This window comes from Peromyscus maniculatus, chromosome 1 (genome assembly GCF_049852395.1).
Source record: "Peromyscus maniculatus bairdii isolate BWxNUB_F1_BW_parent chromosome 1, HU_Pman_BW_mat_3.1, whole genome shotgun sequence".
NCBI classification, from domain to species: domain Eukaryota; kingdom Metazoa; phylum Chordata; class Mammalia; order Rodentia; family Cricetidae; genus Peromyscus; species Peromyscus maniculatus.
The window spans coordinates 94205209-94226089 of NC_134852.1; the positions used below are offsets into that span (position 1 = coordinate 94205209).

Sequence of the window (20881 nt, forward strand, 5' to 3'; positions counted from 1 at the left end):
TGGGGTTCTCGCAGGCGTCCAGGAGAACCAGGCGAACCTTGGCAGGACTAGGGAAACCCCGGAGTACTGGCCAAACAGCCTGAGACAGGGCTCAGGGGCGCGGATAAACAGGCGGGCTCCCGGAACAAAGAAGGGAGAAGCGGACGCGCGCTGAGCTCGAAGGGGCGTCCCCCCCCGGCCCCCCCCCCCCGGAGGAAGGAGATGCGCCCAGGCCCGAACCCCGCCCCGGCCCGCCCCTCAAAACCGCCTTCCTCCTCTCTTGCGCCTGGAGGCTGTCGGTGGAGGAGCCGGGAGGGGGCGCAGTTCGCCGCGGCCTCCCGCTCGTCCCGTTTTACCCTTCCTCCGCCGCCGCCACCCCCAGCCCGAGAAGCGCACAAAGAGCGCCGGGCCCGAGCACACACCTCCCGGCGGGGCCCGGCCGGGCGGAGGGCGGGGCCCGCGCGCTCGAGGCTCCTCGCAAGGCACTGCGCATGCCCGGGTGAGGGGCGGGGCGGGACCGGGAGCGGCGGGCGCGCACGCCCGTACCATCCGCCCGGCTCTGTAAGGTTGGCGTCCGGGCAGTGGCCGCGCCGCGCTCGTGCGCGTGTGTGGGAGCCCGCGGGGTCTCAGTTCGCGCGCCAGGCGTGTGCGGAACCCCGGGGTCGGGGGGCAGAGCATTCTCGAGGTCACCGGTGGCGGTGCGGGTCAGGCCCGCCCGTGCCGCCGCCGGCTTCTGGTTTGGGCATCCCCCCCACCTCCTTCAGGGCCACTTGGGGGGGAAAGTGCTATCCAAGGGGACAGAAAATGTTGGGCGAGCGCGCGCGCGCGAGTGGCAGTGTGGGCGGGCGTGTCTTTTGTGTCGCGTGCGTTCCCGCGCAGGTGGGCAGCTCGCGCCCAGCAGTCACTGTACCGTGGGGCCCAGGACCTCGAGCTCTGCTTTCCGCGTCCCAGTGTCGGGCCGCCCTCTTGTACCGATAGCATACCGTCCACCTAGTGGTAGCATCGGCTCCAGGGATGCTTTATTGGGGGGCAGTAACGGGACTTTTCGAAGGACCGCTCTTTGGAGCCTGGCCGCTGGCATCACAGCTGGGCGCCTTTTCTTCTCAACCCGGAGAGGGAAAAGACTTAGGGACAGTGGTTGTCCTCGTCTGATAGGTACAGAGAAATGTCCCAAGCCAGCCAGTCCCGCATTAGACAACAAAGAGAGGCGTTCGCCGCGGCGGCGGCGGCGGCGGGGGAGGGGCGCGGCCGGGAGGAGGCCGGGGCGGGCTGCGGCGAGCTCGGTGGGGGTGGCGCTGGCTCTTCGCTCGCTCAGCCCCGGCCTCCGCCCGCCCCCGGCCTGGCGCGCGCCAATCGCCTCCCCCAGCGATAGTGTCAGTAGCATTGTAGTGTCAGCTCCCGCCGGTGACGTTGCGCCTCCCTCGTCCCCCTCCGGAGCCGTCTGGCTGCAGAGGCTCAGTCAAGAGGCGGGTAGGAGAGGAGGAAAAAGCGCTGAGTGAGGGCGGGAGGGAGGGAGGGAGGGAGGGAGTGGAGGAGCCGGGGAGGGGCTCCTTAAAGAAACGCTGCTGTCGCTCGCCTGCTCGCTTTGCGCTCGGCATTGTGGCCAGCCAGCCGGGCACTCGGGGGGCACGCGCGGCCGCCGCTCGAGCTCTGCCCCCACCCCAACCGCCAGCAGATCTGGGGTGGGGACCCAGGCGGGGGCTCTTGCAGCCACTGCCCGGTGCGGACTGCACGCAGAGACCCACTCCTCCCGGAACCGAGAAAGGAGCCACGGAGCCCTCCGCAGCCGACCGGCCTCCCCGCCCCTGACCACCGTCTTCCCGGCTGCCTTTGTGGCTGCAGCTTCTGGCTGCCGAGCGGAGAGCCGGCTGGGGCGCGGCGTGCACGGCGGAGCAATGCCCAGCTCGCTGTTTGCAGACCTGGAGCGCAACGGCAGCGGCGGCGGCGGGGGAGGCGGCGGCGGGGGAGGCAGCGGTGGCAGCGGCGGGGGAGAGACTCTGGATGACCAAAGAGCCCTGCAGCTTGCGCTCGATCAGCTCTCTCTGTTGGGGCTGGACAGTGACGAGGGTGCCTCTCTGTACGACAGCGAGCCGCGCAAGAAGAGCGTGAACATGACCGAGTGCGTGCCGGTACCCAGTTCCGAACACGTCGCTGAGATCGTAGGGCGGCAAGGTGGGTCCGGCAGGGATGGGAACCGGAGGGGTGTGTAGGATCTCGGGCCGCCGCCTCACTGTGAGGGCGGGTGCAAGATCGCGAGCTGTGGCGCGGGGGAGCCTTGAGGAGGGAGGAAGAGCCGCGCGATGGGGCCAGCGCACCAGACAAAGAAAGTGCAGGCAGGCTGTCCTCCACAGCGGCGCCAGTGCCGCGGCGGGATGCACTTTCTCCTGCTAAAATCACTGCCTTCTCCTCTAACGCTCCAGACTTAGTCCACCCTAGGAAAGATAATTTAAATCTAAGATACTGGGGGAGGGGGGTCTCTGGTGGTCCTTTGGGAAGGGGGAGGAGGGGGGAGCGTCCGATGGGTGGAGGATTCAGGATTTCTGCAAAGGGGAAGGGAATGGAGTCCAGGGAAGGAACAATGGGTCCCAGGACTACCATCCCCTCAACCCCACCCCAAGCGCTCCAGCGCTTAGGAATTGCGGCTTCCAGGGAACCCCTTGGTGTCTTCAAGGCAGTCAGCGCGCCCATTTGGATCCCAGAGGCATCTCCCCAGATGACTTTTCTGGGGTTCTGGGGCTTAGCTTGGGACGACTGCAGTCACCGGGGGAGGGCCAAGCATCCAATGGGCTGTTTCTCGAGCGTTGCGCGGGTAGAACCCGCGGTCCAGCTCCTGGCGCGGTTCGGGGTCAGTGAGGGAGACGCCCCCTTTCTCCTGTCGCATGTTCTGCTGTCCAGCTGCCTTGGGCGCGGGCTGTCCCAGGTCTCCGCGGTTACCCCGGGATAATGGGCGTGTCTCTCTCTCTCTCTCTCTCTCTCTCTCTCTCTCTCTCTCTCTCTCTCTCTCTCTCTCTCTCTCTCTCTCTCTCTCTCTCTCTCTCTCTTTTGTATCCTGGCTCCCAGGTTGTAAAATCAAAGCTTTGAGGGCGAAGACCAACACTTACATCAAGACCCCAGTTCGTGGGGAGGAGCCTGTCTTTGTTGTGACGGGCAGGAAGGAGGATGTGGCCATGGCTCGGAGGGAGATCATCTCCGCCGCGGAGCACTTCTCCATGATCCGAGCCTCTCGTAACAAGAACACAGCCCTCAACGGCGCTGTTCCTGGGCCGCCCAACCTGCCGGGACAGACCACTATCCAAGTGAGGGTGCCATATCGCGTGGTGGGGCTCGTGGTGGGACCGAAGGGCGCCACGATCAAGCGCATTCAACAGCAGACACACACATATATTGTGACACCCAGCCGGGACAAGGAGCCAGTGTTCGAGGTGACCGGGATGCCAGAAAACGTGGATCGCGCTCGAGAGGAGATCGAGGCTCACATTGCCCTGCGCACCGGTGGCATCATCGAGCTGACAGACGAGAACGACTTCCATGCCAATGGCACAGACGTGGGCTTTGATCTGCATCACGGGTCCGGCGGGTCCGGGCCCGGCAGCCTCTGGAGCAAACCCACCCCAAGCATCACTCCTACCCCTGGCCGCAAGCCCTTCTCCAGCTATCGCAATGACAGCTCCAGCTCGCTTGGCAGCGCGTCGACAGACTCTTACTTCGGCGGTGGGACCAGCGGCAGCACAGCTGCCACTTCACGCCTGGCGGACTACAGCCCTCCCAGCCCCGCGCTCAGCTTTGCCCACAATGGAAACAACAACAATAACGGCAATGGGTACACCTACACAGCGGGGGAAGCCTCGGTGCCTTCCCCGGATGGTGGTCCTGAGCTGCAGCCTACTTTCGACCCAGCTCCCGCCCCACCACCTGGGACACCCCTTCTCTGGGCCCAGTTCGAGCGATCGCCGGGAGGTGGGTCTGCAGCCCCAGCATCCTCTTCCTGCTCTTCCTCGGCATCCTCATCTGCCTCGTCGTCCTCGGTGGTCTTTCCCGGCGGCGGCGCCAACAGCACACCCTCCAATGCCAACCTGGGGCTGCTAGTGCACCGCCGGCTGCACCCGGGCACCAGCTGCCCGCGCCTGTCTCCGCCCTTACACATGGCCCCAGGGGCGGGCGAGCACCACCTGGCTCGGCGGGTTCGCAGCGACCCCGGCGGTGGAGGTCTGGCCTATGCGGCCTATGCTAATGGGCTGGGGGCCCAGCTCCCGGGTCTGCCTTCGTCGGACACTTCGGGCTCCTCCTCGTCCTCCAGCTCCTCCTCCAGCTCTTCCTCCTCTTCCTCTGGGCTGCGGCGCAAGGGCAGCCGCGACTGCTCTGTGTGCTTCGAGAGCGAAGTGATCGCCGCGCTGGTGCCCTGTGGCCACAACCTCTTCTGCATGGAGTGTGCCAACCGCATCTGTGAGAAGAGTGAGCCCGAGTGTCCCGTCTGCCACACCGCGGTCACTCAGGCCATCCGCATCTTTTCCTGAAGGCAGTGCGCGCGTTCGTGCACTGTGCAGGGAAGGAGGGTCCCCTCCCTAGACCCTCATTCCCTAGGGCCTACCTGCCCAGACGCCTCTGGTGCCCTCCTCTTTCCACCTCTCCCTCCTCACTCTCAGAGATCCCAGAGGAGCTTGGAAAGCTGTAGTATCCGCTCATTTTTAAAATGTCATTTTTAAACAAAGGAACTTGCCAGGATCTCTGCATCAGGAGTACTGTAGCCTGGGAAGCCTCTGACCACCTGAATTGCATGCTCTATAAATAATAGGAACGGCGACATTCTAGTATCGATAGTTTTTACACTGTACTTAATAGGAAGCTTCCAAAAGAAGAAAACCCCACAAGTTTTCCATTTTCTTGAAGTAGGAGAAAAATGAACAGTAATTATGAAGATGATTAATAATTGTGCTATGGGATGTGTGGACTGTTTCGTGTGTTTCCCTTTGTGGGTGGGTTCCTACAGCGCTCGTTCGTTCTAGACACAAGTGGATCCTTTTTGAATGTTCATGGAAGGGCCAGGAGTTCTGGACAACCAGGACCCTGCAGCTTTATTAAAGTTAAAACTGTAACATATCTCTTATATATTAAAAAAAAAAACCTTTAAAAGTTTTAAAGAGAAATTGCATTAATACAGATTGAAGTATTTTATTCTTTTTTTGACTTGAAAAATTATATTTCATATTGCAAAGATGTTTACAAGTATTTTAATTTAAGTTCAGTGAACTTTTTTGTAGCTGGGTTAAATCTTTTTATTTTTAGTATGGCCTTATGGCAAAGAACACTGTATTATTTTAATAATCACACAATTGTGACGGATTACAAACCATAAAATGTATAACGTTTTGAGCAGTATTCTGTTGGGATGGAGATTTTATAGGTTCAGACAAAATCTTCTAGATCTGCTTCACCCAGCATATTTTCTATTCAGTGATATAAAGCATATTTTATTCTATATTATTACAAAAACGGAAATGTATAAACATGTCAAAAGGAACCGTTGACGCTTTCTAACATTTGTATAAATAGAATTCAGTGCAAATTACAGAAATTCTGTTGCACCGCTATAGTTTTAGTGTTTCTATTTTAATACATTTGTTTACCACTTGTTTATGTATATGTAGGTGACGTTACTTGAGCTTAAATGTACTTTACTGAGCAAAGTTTAAAAAACAAAGTATATTTTATTTTATGATAAAGGGCCTTTAACCTCATGGTCAAATACTAATATTATATTTGCTGAGACAAGATTTGAAATTGTATCAAGAGTTTTATTTTTCTGACATTTAAAGTTCTACATAATAAAGGTAAACTTAAGTAATGGTGCTACTTCATTTTTTAAGTATTTCTATATAAATAAAACATTGAAGAAAAATCAGTGTTGTATGGTGACTTGATTTTTTTTTTTTTTTAAGCCTCTTGGGGTGTAACGTTGGAAAGAAGCATTTTTAAGTGATAGGTTGAAATGCAGAGCTTCCAAATATATCATATAGTTTGTCTATAGAGCAGACTCCTGAGAGGGGAAGGATTTGGTTGGACGGATGGTCACAGGTAACAAGGTTTTTTTGTTGTTTTGTTTTTTAATTGCAAACAATTTACTAAACCAAGATCAATTTCTCCATTAGACATGGCTGACATTGCTTAGGAACTATGGCATTTTGGGGGTCCCCAGAACAGGGTTAGTTTTCTTTTGTCTTGTTTTTTTAATTAGGAGACAAAAAGAAAAAGAAGTATTCAAAAGAAACATTTGTACTTTCAGCCCACACAAACCTGTTACATTTACCCAAGAGTATTAAAAACTTAAAAGACGAACGTGGCAATCAATTTGAATGTTGATATTACAGATAAAGGACCCGGGGCTTAGAGAAGTAATAGCTCAACTTTAGGTAGGGGCTGGCTGGCTGGTGGGTGGGGTGGGGTGGGGTGGTGGTGGTGGTGGAGGTGGTGGTGGTGGTGGAGGTGGTGGAGGTGGTAATGGTTGGTGGCTCAGGGACCCTGACCTGCTGGCTTACCTGAAGAAGTAAGTCCCACTGAGGGCCTTCTCTCTGAGAAGGAAGGGGTAGAAGCTCTGCGTGCTAAGGGCCTCCCTGGATTTGAGCTTGGGTCTTATCAGGCTTCCTTGGGGTCAGGCTAATTGGTGTTGACAAGCAGCAAGTGTTAACTGTTTGTTGTTGCCTGAGGGAAGTTCCTGTGTGCTTCTGGCAGCAGCTCCGCCTCACCCCTAGCCACGGGCCTCTGTCAGGGGAGGGGCAGCTACTTTTACTTGACCTGAACTTTCTTTAGTAAAGCATACTGAGGAATGACCGGGCCTTGCCATGGAATTTCCAGCCAACTTCCTGACTGGGCGGCCGACCTCTGGAAAACAGTCTGGGGCAGGAGTGGGTGGTGGGCGCTAAGCTTAGCCGGTGGCTCTGAAGAGAAAGCTGTGACGTATAGATTGTTCCTCTTGGCCCCTGGGCGTTCACATTTTGTTGTTAGGAAACGGAGCCCCTGCTTCCACAGTTCCTGGTCTATTAGTTCTAAAGGATGAGCTGGACATGCCTTCCGGGGAAAGGAGAGAAAGGAGTGGCCTGCTTAGAGAACTGCTGGCATTATCTTCAGCTCTGGGAACTTCCGGGCTCTGTTTACCTCCTTTGCTTCTCCCTCAGGACAGGACTTAACCTAGACCCGGCAGGGAGAGATATTGTCAGGTCTGAGTCTCCTCCCTTCATTTAGCTTTCTGGGAATGCCTAGAACAGAACCGAAATTCTTTATGCATCTGTGTTCTTTAGTATTGTAACTTTGGGTTTCTGCTTTAGCACAATGAGTTCAGATGATACAAGGGAGAAAAAGCAGCAGCAGAAGTCTCGAGTGCCACCCACCCCCAGCCGATGGACTATTTATTTACTTAGGCCTCTTTTATTGACATTATAAACTTTATTGTACAAGACTTAGAAATAAACAAAAATATCATGCACCCAAATTAACTGGCCCTCACGTCTATACATGTCAAGGGACTTCTATATAGTTGGAATACGCATTAGGGGCAGAAATAAAACAACGAGCTAAATCTGAGGCTCTCTACTTGGGTGGCATGCATGTCTTCTTTCTTTGCGTTTCTGGTGTGTGTGTGTATGGGTGCACGTGTGTGGTGTGTGTGTATGTGTGTGTATGGGTACATGTGTATACATATACATGCAGATCCTAGGTGTCTTTCTAAAACCCTCTCTACCTTAGTTTTTTTTTTTTTTTTTTTTTTCTGATTCAAGGTCTCACTGAATCTGGGGGCCAAAGAAAGATCCCACTATGTGGGCTGCCCCTCAAGCCCCAGAGATTTCAAGGTCTCTGCCTCTCCAGCACTGGGGTTATGTTACTGCCATGCCTGGCATTTAATGTGGATGCCGAGATCCGAACTCAGGTCCTCTCTTGTACAGCAAGCACGTTGCTGACTGAGCCCTCTTCCTGGCCCCGGCCTGCGCTTCTCTGCGGTGAGAGGAGGACCGCTTTGTTGACGGGAATTTGGGAGATATTTTAGTACAGTGTGGCTTCTCATGGCTCTCTAACATGGGTTTTTCCTGTCACCAGCAGGGAATACAGACACATTCTAGTGATCTTGCAGGACACTGGCTTGTGGTACACATGAAGCCTTTTACTCCATCCTCCAGGTGACTATTGTGGACCACTAACTACAGGGATGACAGTCTTCCAGCTGGAGACAGGGTGCCACATTTATATTCTCCAAGCCTCACCAGCTTCCCTTTCTACCTCCACACTCTGAAATCTATAGTTCCACAGCAACAAAAGACCGCGTCGCAAACACCGCTCCCTCTAATGACTATCTATGGAGAATACTGGCTCTCAACAAGGCTGGGTTTGCGTGCCTTTTCGATACACACACACACACACACACACACACACACCACACACACACACACACACACACACACACACACACACACACACACCAATTTGGCATTCACTCAGCACATTTTTGGTTATGATATAAAGTTGCAATTGTGTCTTAGTAAATAGAAGCTAGAAATACTGCTAACACCCACAGTGTTCAGGATAGCCCCGTAACAAAGAAAGCCTCAGCAGTGGGTCTTCCATAATGCCCCTTCCCTGCTCTGTGGCTTGGCCCCAAGACATAGGGGCCTCCAGGCTGAATTGTGGGTATTTTGGAATCACCTACTACCCCATGCAGCTGGAGTTATAACTGGATCCCCTGGTGGAGCAGATCAAAGCAAATAGCCTATCACAGGTCACAGTCAAGGGCTTCTTTTTACTCATCAAAGGAAGAGTTGTAGATGGAACCTAGTTAGAAGCAATGATTCAAATTGGTGGCTCAAAACTCTTAAAAAAATAGTATTTCTGTTTCATTTAAATATTTTGTGTTTTTGAGAATTTCATACATGAGTACTATATTTACGACATTTTCACCCCTGCCTCCCTCTCCCCCTCAGACTCTTCTGTACCTCTACTCAAATTCATAACCTCTTATTATTTTTATTATTGTACATATGTACACACACACAAACACACACACACAACACACACACATACACACACACACACACACATACACACACCCTACTAGGTCCCTTTGCTCGTATGCACATGTGTTTAGAGATGACTGGTTGGGATTAGATAGTCTATCAGGGTGTGTGTGTGTGTGTGTGTGTGTGTGTGTGTGTGTGTGTGTGTGCCGTTTATGAGTGCCTGAGGAGGCCAGAAGAGGGCATCAGATCCCCTGGAGCTAGAGTTGCAGGCAGTTGTGAGCTGCCCAGTGTGGAGGTGCTGGGAATTGAACTTGGGTTTTCTGGAAGCGCATCAAGCTCTCTAAATCACTGTGGCATCTTTCCAGCCTATAAATTACTTAGTTTTTTGATTAAATTTATTCTTGATCTGGGTGTGGTGGGCACATGCCTTTAATCCTAGATCTTGGGAGGCAGAGACAAGTGGATCTCTGTGAATTTGAGGCCAGCTTGGTCTACAGGAAGTTCCAGGACAGCTAGAGTAACATAGTAGAGGGACCCTGTCTCAAAACAACAACAACAACAACAACAACAAAAGGTGTGTGTGTGTGTGTGTGTGTGTGTGTGTGTGTGTGTGTGTGTGTGTATTGTGTATGTGTGGGCTCACTTGCCATGGTCTGTGTGGTAGTTAGATGGCAACTTTGTGAGGCGCTAAGGACCAGACTCAGGTCACTAGGCTGTTGTGGCAAGTACCTTTCCCACTGAGCCATGCCCCTGGCCCCCAACACACTTTGACTCACCTTTCTCCTGTGATCAGCCAGGGTGGGTGGCCTTGGGACTCCAGTGTGCTCTTCCTCAGTGAGATACAAGTCGTCCACTCACAGTGTCCCAAGCAGACCCAACCTGAGTTTTCAGCTGTAGGCGAACGCTCCTTGTTGTCACGTTCCCTGTGGCCAGTGACAAAATAAAGAGAAAAATGTCACACTGCTCCTGGTGTTCGCTGAAAACTTTTCCTTTTCTGTATTTCGTGAGTTCCCCTTATTTCACCAATATTTGTTCTTGGGGAAACTGCCAATATCTGTAGTGAACTTTAGTCATCAACTGATGTAGAAATTTTATCACAAAGTCTCATCTTCTCAAGAAATAGGGACAAATTTACCCTTCCTAAGGAGTTTCAAGTCTGCTAACCAGGCGGGCTAGAGTAGTCGCCTTGAAAACTCCATGGGTTTAAGGTAATTTGGGAAAAGATGGAAAGTATGCTGGGTACAGTCACCTACCCACCCCGCACCTACCCAGAGAGAGGCAGAGTCTCACTGCGTAGCTCGGGCTGGTCTCCAACTCACTGCACTGTCTTAGTCTCCCAAGTCCTGGGAATGCACGCCTAGGTTGGCATGCCTGGTATACACTCCTCCTCCTTAAGAGGTAAGGTGATGGCAGGCATGAGGACTTCAATTCATTCCCCAGAACTCACTTCAAAGTGCTGGGTGGACATGGTGGGACCCTTGGAATTCCATGACTGGAGACCTGGAGACAGATAGATCCTTGGGGTTCACCGGCCAGCCAGCCTGGCCTACTCTGTGAGTTCCAGGCCAGTGAGAGACTTGTCTCAGAGGAGGTGAGAGTATTCTTAAGGATGACACTTGAGATTGTCATCTGGCCTTACATATATGGGCATGCATGTGTCTGTGTGGACATGTATATGCACATACACATTAAAAAAAAGAGGGTCCTTCTGTTAGGAAATACAGGCCCTTCTAACGTTAACTCTGTCCCTGTTTTCATCCTCCTCTTTTTTTTTTCATGACCTTGCCTACTAGTTTTTAAAATGTTGGATACTTGTATTCCCCTGGGAGAGCCAAACATGCTTTTTAAAAATTGGATACTCTAGGAAGGTTAAGCATCCCTTCATTGGCCCAGTGGGTGTTGATGACTTCCACCATTTATTAAGCTCCTCCCTCTGATGCATGCTCTGTAGGGGGTTGAGGAGGCTGATGTAGATGTCAGCTGTCTGGCTTATCTAAGGCTACACGGACAACATCAGAACTAAGACACCATCCATGGGTCCCTCTAAATCCAAAGCTCCCATCTTTAGCAGCTTAAAAAACTAGCTTTAGCCAGGCGGCAGTGGCACACACCTTTAATCCCAGCACTCGGGAGGCAGAGCCAGGTGGATCTCTGTGAGTTCGAGACCAGCCTGGTCTATAGAGCAAGATCCAGGACAGGCACCAAAACTACGCAGAGAAACCTTGTCTCGAAAACAAACAAATAAACAAACAAACTAGCTTTAGTGAGTGGCATTTTCAGAAGAAGTGAGTGCTCATTTGTAACAGAACAGCCAAGTGGTGCTCCCATCTAACGGATAATGCCAACTGAAGCAGCAGGGACCCAGCTGCTATAATGCCTCCAGGTCACAAGAACTCTAAGAGCATCATGCTTCCAGGGGGCTTTCTGAGCCCTGACAGTTCTATCCACCTTTTGGTGATCAATTGAAAAATTAGTGTTAAGCTCATTCTGTAATATATTCTTTAAGGATTAAAAAAAAAGTCACTGGAAAAAAATAAAATGAATAGAGAATTCACTTAAAAAAAAAAAAAGAAAGCCATGGACTAATTTAGATAGAAAATAAAAGATGCCAAGCTAGTGACTGAAAAGAGAAACGTGGTTAGTTGTTTAGACTAGAATAGCGAACTCTTGGCTGGGTTGTTCCCCTCTCCCATGGAGTCCATTGTTTTGTGCATTTATAGAATTGTAGGATGTAGGCCTGTTCTAAAAATGGCAAGATGGGCTCAGTGTGTTCATCTGTGGAAACAGAGGTGGGGTCTCTGCTAGTTCCTTCTTCTCCTCACTGTGACGGAGGGATGAGGCTGTGTCGAGAAGAGAGCTAAGGAAGTGCTTGTCTGTCTCCTGGTTGAGACAGGTTGGTACGGAATCGAGAAAGAGCTATCAATCTGTCAATCCTGTGCGTGTCCGGCCGGCCGGAGGGCCTGGAGGGCCTGGAGGCAGGCGCTCACACCTGGGATGTCAGGAAGTAGAGAAAAGACTGGAGACTCTGAGGAGCTTAAGGCCCATCCCCCACCATGACCCACTTCCTCCGGCTAGGCCCCACCTCCAAAAGGTTCAGCTACCTCCTCAAACAGGGCTACCAGCAGAGATCAAGGTTTCAAACACAGGAAACTTTGGGGACATTTGGTATTCAAGCCGCCACAGTACCCTGAGTTCTGGATGTAGCACATTTGCCCAGGCCCTCTTTGGGGCTTACAGGGTACCTCGTGCCCTGTTGCCAAGGCCTGTTACAGTTGCAAATTTCCTGGCCTTTTCTCCCCACCAGGCTGAGAAGGCTTTGAGAGCAGAGGTCTTACCCTTCCATCTCCAGACAGCCTGGCTACAGTGATGATTGGCATTTAGTGAAAAGCATGTAAGCCTCCATGCCCATCAACAGGGGACAGACTCATGAAGCTATGGAATCTGCACAATACAACTTGCTTAGCTAGTACAGTAAATGAGGTGCCACTGAAGGCAAAACGCAAAGGAAATCATGTTTGTTGTTGTTTAAAAACACTTGGATAGATGCATAGAAAAATTCTAGAAGGTGATGACGGTAGTCTTTATGATGGCTCTCAGTGATCTCATCCCCTCTGGGAAGCCACTCCCCTTGAAAGTAGGTAGTACTTAGTGACTTGATTTTAATGAGCAGAATATGCCCTCAGTGATTAGATGCCACTTTTGAAATGAAGGTTGATATCTCCTCTCCCCTCTCCTCCTCTCTCCTCCCACATCTCCTCTCCTTCCCTCCCCTCCTCCCCTTCTCTCCTCTCTCCCCTCCCCTCCTCCCTCCTCTCCCCTTCCCTCCTCCTCTCCCCTCCCCTCCCCTCCTCTCCCCTTCTCTCCCCTCCCCTCCTCTCCCCTTCTCTCCCCTCCCCTCCTCCCTCCTCTTCCCTCCCCTCCCCTCCTCTCCTCCCATCTCCTCTCCTCCTCTCTCCCCATCTCCTTTCCTCCTCTCCCCTCCCCTCTTCTCCCCTCTCCTCCTCTCCCCTCCCTTCTCCTCTCCTCCCCCATCTCCTTCCCTCCCCTGCCCTCCCCTTCTCTCCTCCCTCCCCTCCCCTCCTCTCCCCCCATCTCCTTTCCTCCTCTCTCCCCCCATCTCCTCCCCTCCCCTCCCCTCCTTTCCCTTCCCCTCCTTTCCCCTCCCCTCCTCTTCCCTCCCCTCCTCTCCTCCACTCCCCTCCCCTCTCTTCTTCTGTTCCCTCTTTCTCGTGCTTTCAATAAGGCAACCTTGAAGAAGTCCATGCAGTGAGAGTGGGGGTGCCTTTACCTCAGGCCATCAGGATTTGAGGGTCTAGGAAGAGTTGAAACTAACAACTCTGCCGGTGACCTTGTAGCAGACCACTCCCATGCTGCACCTCCAGATACAGCTGCACTCCGGATCGTCATCATGGCTGCACCTCTCTGACAGTCCTTCAGTCAGAGCCTGGAAGTTAGGCTACACTCTGATTCTGAGAGCTAACACAAGCTTATTGTTCAAGCCTCTAAATTTTGGGCAATTTTTAAATGCAGAAATAGAAAACTCATGCACATGTGCAATTAACTGCCAAGCGAAGTCATCTTTGGATACTATAATCATACTAATATTTGGGGACAATGCTAGAATACTGGAGCTATCATTAGTAAGTATGTACTGTGAGAGTTAGTAAGGCTTAAGTTGATGCTTCCGTTTTCTCTGCTATGAAATGGGAGAGAGCACTGGTGAGGTTCCTTTTAAAGGGTGGTTCCGAAGAACATTTAGAATTATTCAAGGCATATGGTAAATGTTATGTATCTCTATAAATCCATGCATATACTATGATTTTACCACTTTATGTCTCTAAGACCTCTTGGGCTTTTTTTTATGGTGAGATTATAGGTCAAAAAGAATTTTGGAATTTGAAAAGGAAGATGTATGAACAGTATTGGCCAATTTGACCTGAGCCAAATCTTCAACATCAAAGCATTTTGATGGGCAACATGTGTTTTGTATGTGTGCTTAAATGAAACTCGAGGGGTCCGTGCCCCGAGGCAACAAAACTCCAGAAGTAACAAAGCAGTATTATTTGATTTTGAATAGGATCCATTATACTTTCTAGGATGCCTTTATATAAACAATCACACACAAATCCTGGAAGATGAAGAGCCCTATAGAGTCCTTTTCCTCAACTGGATGCCACAACACCCCGCTTTCATGTCATATCCTGTGCAGAGTCACCCTTAAAGGTATCTGGAGCCGAGACCTCTCTAGACCGTGCCCTGTGCACACAAGAACACTCCAGGCTCTTCAAAACAGCAAGAAGTGACTCCGCTGAGTTCCGAGAATATTTTGATATGCTGCTTTCTGAAAACATCCAAACTTACCACCCATGGATTTAGAGCCTAGTAAAACACACTGCTCATTAAAACATGCTGGTGTCCCCTTTTGTCCCTCTGATGACTCAGAAGGCACTTGAGTTCCTCCGGGCCAATACCACAGACAGTGCTGAAAAGAAAATGCTCGCTTGAAATCTCCGGGTAAATTGAATTACGATCTTTGGGGCTACTTATCACAGTCGCGTCTTTGATGGCACATACCATAACCGAGTAAATTCAAGCATAACTCCTGTTTAGGGACCCCCTATTGCCCTCTTCGCTCTGCCCCTGAGTTCTTCGCTGTGAGACTTTGGAAGAAATTGCTTTGTAGATTTCAGCCCCAGATTTTTCAGCTGGAAAATTAAAAGGATGGACTGGTTTTTTTTATTGCTTTGTAAAGGAGTCCATGACAGGTAACCCAGAGAAAATGGAAGAATATGTTCCTGGGTCTACTATCTCCCCCCACCCCTTGAAATTCTCATTGAGTGATTTCTAACAATGAGGCCTGGAAATCAGCAATTGAAAAAAAAAAAAGCTCCATGGCAGCTGGGGTTGATTAAAGATACCATTTCAGGCTCTTCAGGCTGCTGTGAAAACAGATGAAGCAGGGCTGGAGTGATGACCCAGCAGTTAAGAGCACTGGGTGCTCTTGCAGAGGTCCTGGGTTTGATTCCCAGCATCCACATGGCAGCTCACCACGGTCATGTAACCACAGTTCCAGCCTATCTAATGCCCTCTTTTGTCTGCCTCAGGACCAGTCATGTGTGTGGTGCACAGACATACATGTAGGTAAAACACCCATACACATAAAGAAGAATGAAGCAGCTTAATTTACACTGATAGTAACTTACATAGATGTTGAAGAATCTTCGATATCTACTATTTGGAGGAAAAACAAAGTTCACTGTGGTGTGTATTCTGTGCTATGTTTGTGTTAGAATTGTATATGGAGGGAATGCAAGGACGCACGTCAGCTTTTCATGACTGTGACCAAAGTACCCGACATAAACACCTTAGGGAGGGCAGTAGCCATCTGTTCACAGTTCTAGAGAGAGAGCAGTCTACTCCGGCAGGGAGGACCTGACAGAACAGTGCAGCTCATATCACGATGGCCAGAAGCATAGAGAAAGGGGAAACAAAAAGAAACCAAGGGGCTGGAGAATCAACTCAGTGCTCTTCCAGAGAACCTGGATCCTGTTCCCAGCACCGGCATGGAGGTGTGTGGTCATTTGTTAACTCCTGTCCTAGGGCTCTGACACCCTCTTCTGGCCTCTACAGGACATTGAACACACATGGTACACAAATACATACAGGCAAAATACTCGTATTTATGAAGTAAAACCAAAGGAAAAAGTGGTGTTTTTGTTTTGTTTTTTTTTTTTTACTTTTATTTTTATGTATACCAGTTTTTTGTCCACATGTATATCTGTGTGACAGTGTTGGAGTCCTTGGAACTGGAGTTACAATTTCGAGCTGCCACGTGGGTGCTGGGAATTGAACTCAAGACCTCTGGAAGAACAGTCAGTGCTCTTAACTGCTGAGCCATTTCTCCAGCCCGTTTTCATTGTGTGTGTGTGTGTGTGTGTGTGTGTGTGTGTGTGTGTTTTGCCTGTGTGTATATCTGTGTACCAAGAACATGTAATGCCCATGAAGACCAAAAGAGGGCGATAGATCCCCTTGAACTGCAGTTAGTAGACAGTTGTGAGATGCTATGTGGATGCTGTGAACTGAACCTGGGTCCTCTAAAAGAGCTACTGCTCTTAACCACTGAGCCATCTCTCCAACCCCAGAATTCTTTAAAAAATAATTCAAGACAAAATACAGTTACAGCCTCCAGTCACTTATTTCCCTCAAGCAGACCCCATACCATTTACCTTCCAATAACGCCACTGTTTTATATGGATCTATCAAAGGACAAATACAACAATTAGGCTGGAGCTATCACGCTCACTATTTCTGGAAACACCATCATAGATACTCCCATAGGGGTGCTTCACTGGTCTCCTAGGCACATCTCCCTCCAATCAAATTGACAAGATTATTCACTACAGTACCTTGAAACGTATTGGTTTCAACTGTGAAATTGCTTTCCGGTCCATTTTGACCTTTAGTGACCTCACAGAGTTAGCATTGTGAGGTGGCACAGGAAAACTCTTGGACAGAGAAATCTGGTCATTCAGAACCTTGCTGGTTTTGGAAACAGCACTGAGGACACCTGAGGTGATGATGACATGGGCCATCAGGAATTTTAGACCTAGATGGAAGTCACAGAGGACGTGCTTCTGATTTCTTAAATGCATCTGGTGCCTTTCCCTGAAACTTTCCTTCTCTGCCTAGGAAATGTGTTGATTGAAAAAAAAAAAGAAAGAAAGAAAGAAATAGTGATAATAAAGACTCAAGTGGTGGCCTGGTGGGTGGAGACATCTACACAAAGCAGAGTTTGTGAGCTTATTGGGGTGGGTGGGGTGCTGGGTGCTTGTTGAGGACTGGAGAGGCAGAGGGAAGCCTTTGATAAGGCTGCAAATGGGTGCTTGAACAGAGGAGTCTTGAGAAAGGTGCTATTGTAGGAAAACAAAACTGTTTTTGTTTTTTTGCAGGACCCCTTTCTTGCAAAAGGGGCCAGGGCCCTAAGGTTGAAGAGCTGAGGCCCTTAGACCAGAAGAGGGAGCAGCTGGCCTGGGAGGAAGCGGGATGAAATGAGATGCTTCTTCATGACTTCTCAGAATCTCAGGCCAGCAGTTCAAAGAGCCCCTCAGCTAATGCTAAACAGCTTCCTTGATTGACCACCTTCTTAGCGAATGTTGGGGATGTGCAAGCCATGGTTCTTGTACCTTTTGACAGATCTACAGCAGTTTGCCTGACTTCCTTGCCAGAGTCAGAGCTGAAACTTTATCCAGTCCCTTGACTCGGTGCATCAAGTCAAAGTTCCTTTTACTCTGATAACCCTTTAGACTCTGAAGTTTAGAGACTTGAAGACACCAACAAGGAGACTCGGAGTCTTCCTGCTTCCCTTCCACCCAGACTGAGGATTTTAACTTCTGTAAATAATGTACTTGGCGGCCAATTGCCTTTCTGAATGTGTTCACTTCTGTGGGTTCCCGTGGCCCACAGCTTCCCTGTTCTCAATTTCCTTCTCCTTTTTCCGTGACCCACTTGGTATTTTTTTGGTGATGTCCAGTACAAAATTGAGAGCATGCCCAATCTGCTTTCTATTACTGTAATAAAGACCACAATCAAAAGCAACTTGGAGAGGAAAGGGATTTTTAACATACACACCCCAATCACTGCTGATCATTAAGGGAAGTCAGGCCAGAAACTCAAGGCAGGAACGTGGAGACAGGAATGGAAGCAGAGGCCATGGAAGAATAGCTGCTCACTGGCTTGTTCTCCACAGCTTGCTTGCTTATAACACACAGAATAATCTGCTCAGAGATGGCACTGCCTATAGTGGGCTTGGACCTCACACATCAATAATTAATCAAGAAAATGCCCCACAGACTTGCCTACCGGCAATCTGATGGGGGCAATCCCTCAGTTAAGGTACTTTTTCCTAGATGGCTCCAGATTGTGTCAACTTGACAAAAGAAACCAAATCAACCAGCCAAACAAACAAAAAACTCTCACAGCTGCATCCCAAGGAAGGGACTAAGTGTCTCTAATGGTCATGTGACATCTTAGTCAGGGAGCCTGCATTCAATATATTGTAGGGGAATTATAGAGTCCAAGTTCTCTCTGAATCTACAGATCATTTTTCCAGTGTGGACAGCTCCTCATTGGATAATATCTAGATGTTAATTTAGTCAGCATGACCCCCTCTTTTTCAGGGTTTCACTTCCCAAAGAAAATAGTGATAAAATAGTAGAAGGTTCTCAAGAGAGACAGCCAGTAGTATACTTAGAGGAGTATATAGGATGTGTAGAGAGATCTAGAAAAGGGGAGAGAGGATTCTCTCTGTTACGAGAATTGGCTCATGTGCTTATGGCAGGTAAGACCTCCTGCAGTGTGCCACCTGTGGATTGGCAACTTGGGAAAGCAATTCAATCGGAAGCAGAAGATCCAATAGCAAAGAGAGTCAATGGTGTAGCTCTTAGTTCAAGGATAAAGGCCTGTGAATCAGGCAAGCTTATGGTTTAGGTCTCAGTTCAAGGTTGAAGGCTCAAGAAGCTCGAGTTCTCATGTTCAAGGGCAGGAGAGGATGGGTGTCATAGCCGCGGAAGAAGGAGAGTTTATTCTTCTTTGCCCTTCGCTTCTGTGGGGGCCTTCGGTGGGTTGGTGGCCCGCCTTGGTAAGGGTGAATCTTCTTCATTCAGTCTCCAGTTCAGGAAACACCACAGAGACATACAGGGATGTTTTACTTGTTATCTGAGTTTCCTTTGGCCCATTCAAATTGACACCTGAAATAACAGAGGTAGCACAAAACTGACCGTTTGAACCGTTTGGGGGTTCACAGTCCCATGGCATTAGTTACATTTCTATGGTTCGATAGCTGTCCCTCTGTCTGGCTGTGAACTTTCCCGTCATTTCAGACTGAAACCGCCTCAGCAGGATATCTGAGAGGAGTTTCGGTGAGGGTCCAGTGATGACCACTGTGCCAGAGGCCTTGAAACAGACCAGAGACTCACTGCAATGACCGTTTTGCAGGCGGGGCTCATCAGCTCCCGATGCCACTAGGATGAATGAAGAGGTGTTGGGAAGACGGAGGAGCGCTGTGAGTTTGTTTGTTTGTTTGTTTGTAATTAATTTTTGGGGAGGCATCCTGCAGGGGTGAGGAGCTGATACAGAGGGGCTGGAAGGTGAGTGGGATTGGGGTGAAATGAAATTCCCAAAGGATCAGTAAAGAATTACGTTTAAGAATTAAATTCTTTGAAGTCACATTCCTCTTTAACCTTCTTGTTTCTCTCCCAGCTGAGAAGCAGGAAGAAGCTGCTGGGGTAGATTCTGTGCACACACCTAGTCTAGAGTCTGTGCTCAATTGTCCCCCAAGCCCCTGGGTATGAAGGGTTTGGTCCTTGGGTTGGTGCTGCTGGAAGGTGATGTGGCCCTTAGAGGTCAGGTCTAGCCAGAGGTTGAAGGGGACTGGAGGATTCACTCTTTTCTCTTTGCCTCCTGGCTGTTGCCCTGTGATTTCCCACCTCACCACAGGTCCTAAAGCAGCAGGGCCACGTGTCTACAGACTGAAAGCCCTGCCACCATGGACACAGACACCCCTTACAATCTCATTGTGTAGGGCATTTGCTACACAGAGCGGGCACCAGCATACCTGCTGCTGTTCTAAGCATGCTAAGAGATCAAATCGTGCTTCCCACTCCCTGAAGGCACTCGCTGAGAGCGGTGTGGAGAACCTCTCTCCTCCCATATGCCTCAAGCGAGAGTCCTTGGATTAGTAAATATGCTGCGAATAACTTCAGGCCCAGGGAGAAGCTAGGCATGCACCAGCCAAGGAGAGAGGCCTGGGGCAGACATTTCCTGTCTTCTCAGCCCTCCCAGGGAACCGAGGATCATGATTCCTTGCTATATGTCTTCCAGAATGGAGGGACAATCTATTTCTTTGACTGGAGACCTCAGTCTCTGGCATCCCGGCAGTCCTTGCTGATGAATAGAGGAAGGTTTCCTGTTCCATATCCCCGTTACATACAGTATGATACAACTATGCTGTCACCAGCCTGGCTTCCTCCCTTCCACCCAGCCTAATGTGGTCTCAGTGACCATCGAATATAAGCCGAACTTTGGAAAACGTCTCAGTAATTTCAGACAACCATTCAGTGAGCTCATGGGGAGAGCCACTCAAATCCTATTTAAGCCTAATGAGCCTTTAAGAACACAGAACAGCCCAAAGGTTCTCCTGAATTTTACTTCAGAGTTCTTTGCAAGGAGCAAGGAAGGGTTTAGCTCCTCCCTCACGAACTGGGAGCCCATTTCTTCCTTTGTGGCTTGGATTTGCATATAGGATCGCTCATGGCCAGGGCTTTCTAGCCAGAACTCCAAAAGATGGCACCCCACAACGATGCTTCTCGGCATCCTTTGGGCGGCACTTACACCATCCTGCACTCTAAATGCTACGGACTTTGCTTTTGTGAGCAGCCTCTCTGCTTGATTGATTAGTTCTGGAGATTGGCTGGATGCAAGTGCTTCAGGATTCTAAGCATTAGAGGAATTAATTAGGCTATTCCAGAAGGGACTTCATTCTGGCTTCCAAAAGTGATATGTGGTCTCCTATGAAGAACTCAAGAACTCAAGGAAGCTGGCAGTGAGCTTGGCAATCTCAGCCTTAATGAAAAGAGGGAACCGTCTTCAGGCAGTAAATTCAAAGCCCATCCTGCCCACCATGTGCTCAGCTGTCCCAACTTCTCATACATTTTCAAGAGCTATTTGAGAAGCTATTCTTCCTACAAGGGTTGGGGGGGGGTTGCATAGAGTAGAGGTTTTCATTCATTTTCATCTCTTCTTTGGAGTGGCATCAGTGGAATATGACTGGCATTGAGCCCAAAATATTTATTAATGGACCCTGAGCTATTGAAGTGAAACTCTTCTGGCAATAACACATTGGTGTG

At 49.9% G+C, this 20881-nt stretch overlaps 1 protein-coding gene and 1 long non-coding RNA gene across 5 annotated transcripts in view; one reads left to right on the plus strand and one right to left on the minus strand.

Annotated features, from left to right (window-relative positions):
• Positions 1 to 16446, minus strand: part of LOC121829992 (uncharacterized) — a 59508-nt gene extending 43062 nt beyond the window's left edge. For 2 of the 3 annotated variants that reach the window (XR_013042926.1, XR_013042924.1), the window contains exons 1-2: positions 16385 to 16446; positions 9755 to 9901 (exon numbers count right to left, since the gene is read on the minus strand). This is a non-coding gene — a long non-coding RNA (uncharacterized LOC121829992). The other variant, XR_013042927.1, reaches the window with a different exon arrangement.
• Mex3b (mex-3 RNA binding family member B) lies at positions 1241 to 5123 on the plus strand. 2 transcript variants are annotated; one of them, XM_076546364.1, is made up of 3 exons: positions 1241 to 1449; positions 2066 to 2151; positions 3040 to 5123. In XM_076546364.1, exons 2-3 carry the CDS (start codon positions 2091 to 2093, stop codon positions 4491 to 4493), a joined length of 1515 nt encoding a protein of 504 aa, XP_076402479.1. In that variant the 5' UTR covers positions 1241 to 1449; positions 2066 to 2090; the 3' UTR covers positions 4494 to 5123. The 2 variants fall into 2 exon arrangements, with proteins under 2 accessions (XP_076402479.1, XP_006994611.1); XM_006994549.4 differs by lacking the exon at positions 1241 to 1449 and having other exon boundaries at positions 1513 to 2151.
• Positions 16447 to 20881: the final 4435 nt, after the last annotated feature.

Coding starts and splice junctions, on each gene's coding strand:
- Mex3b (XM_006994549.4), top strand. CDS start 1,875: ATGCCCAGCTCGCTGTTTGCAGACCTGGAGCGCAACGGCAGCGGCGGC. Junction 2,152..3,039: donor TGAGATCGTAGGGCGGCAAG/GTGGGTCCGGCA, acceptor CCTGGCTCCCAG/GTTGTAAAATCAAAGCTTTG.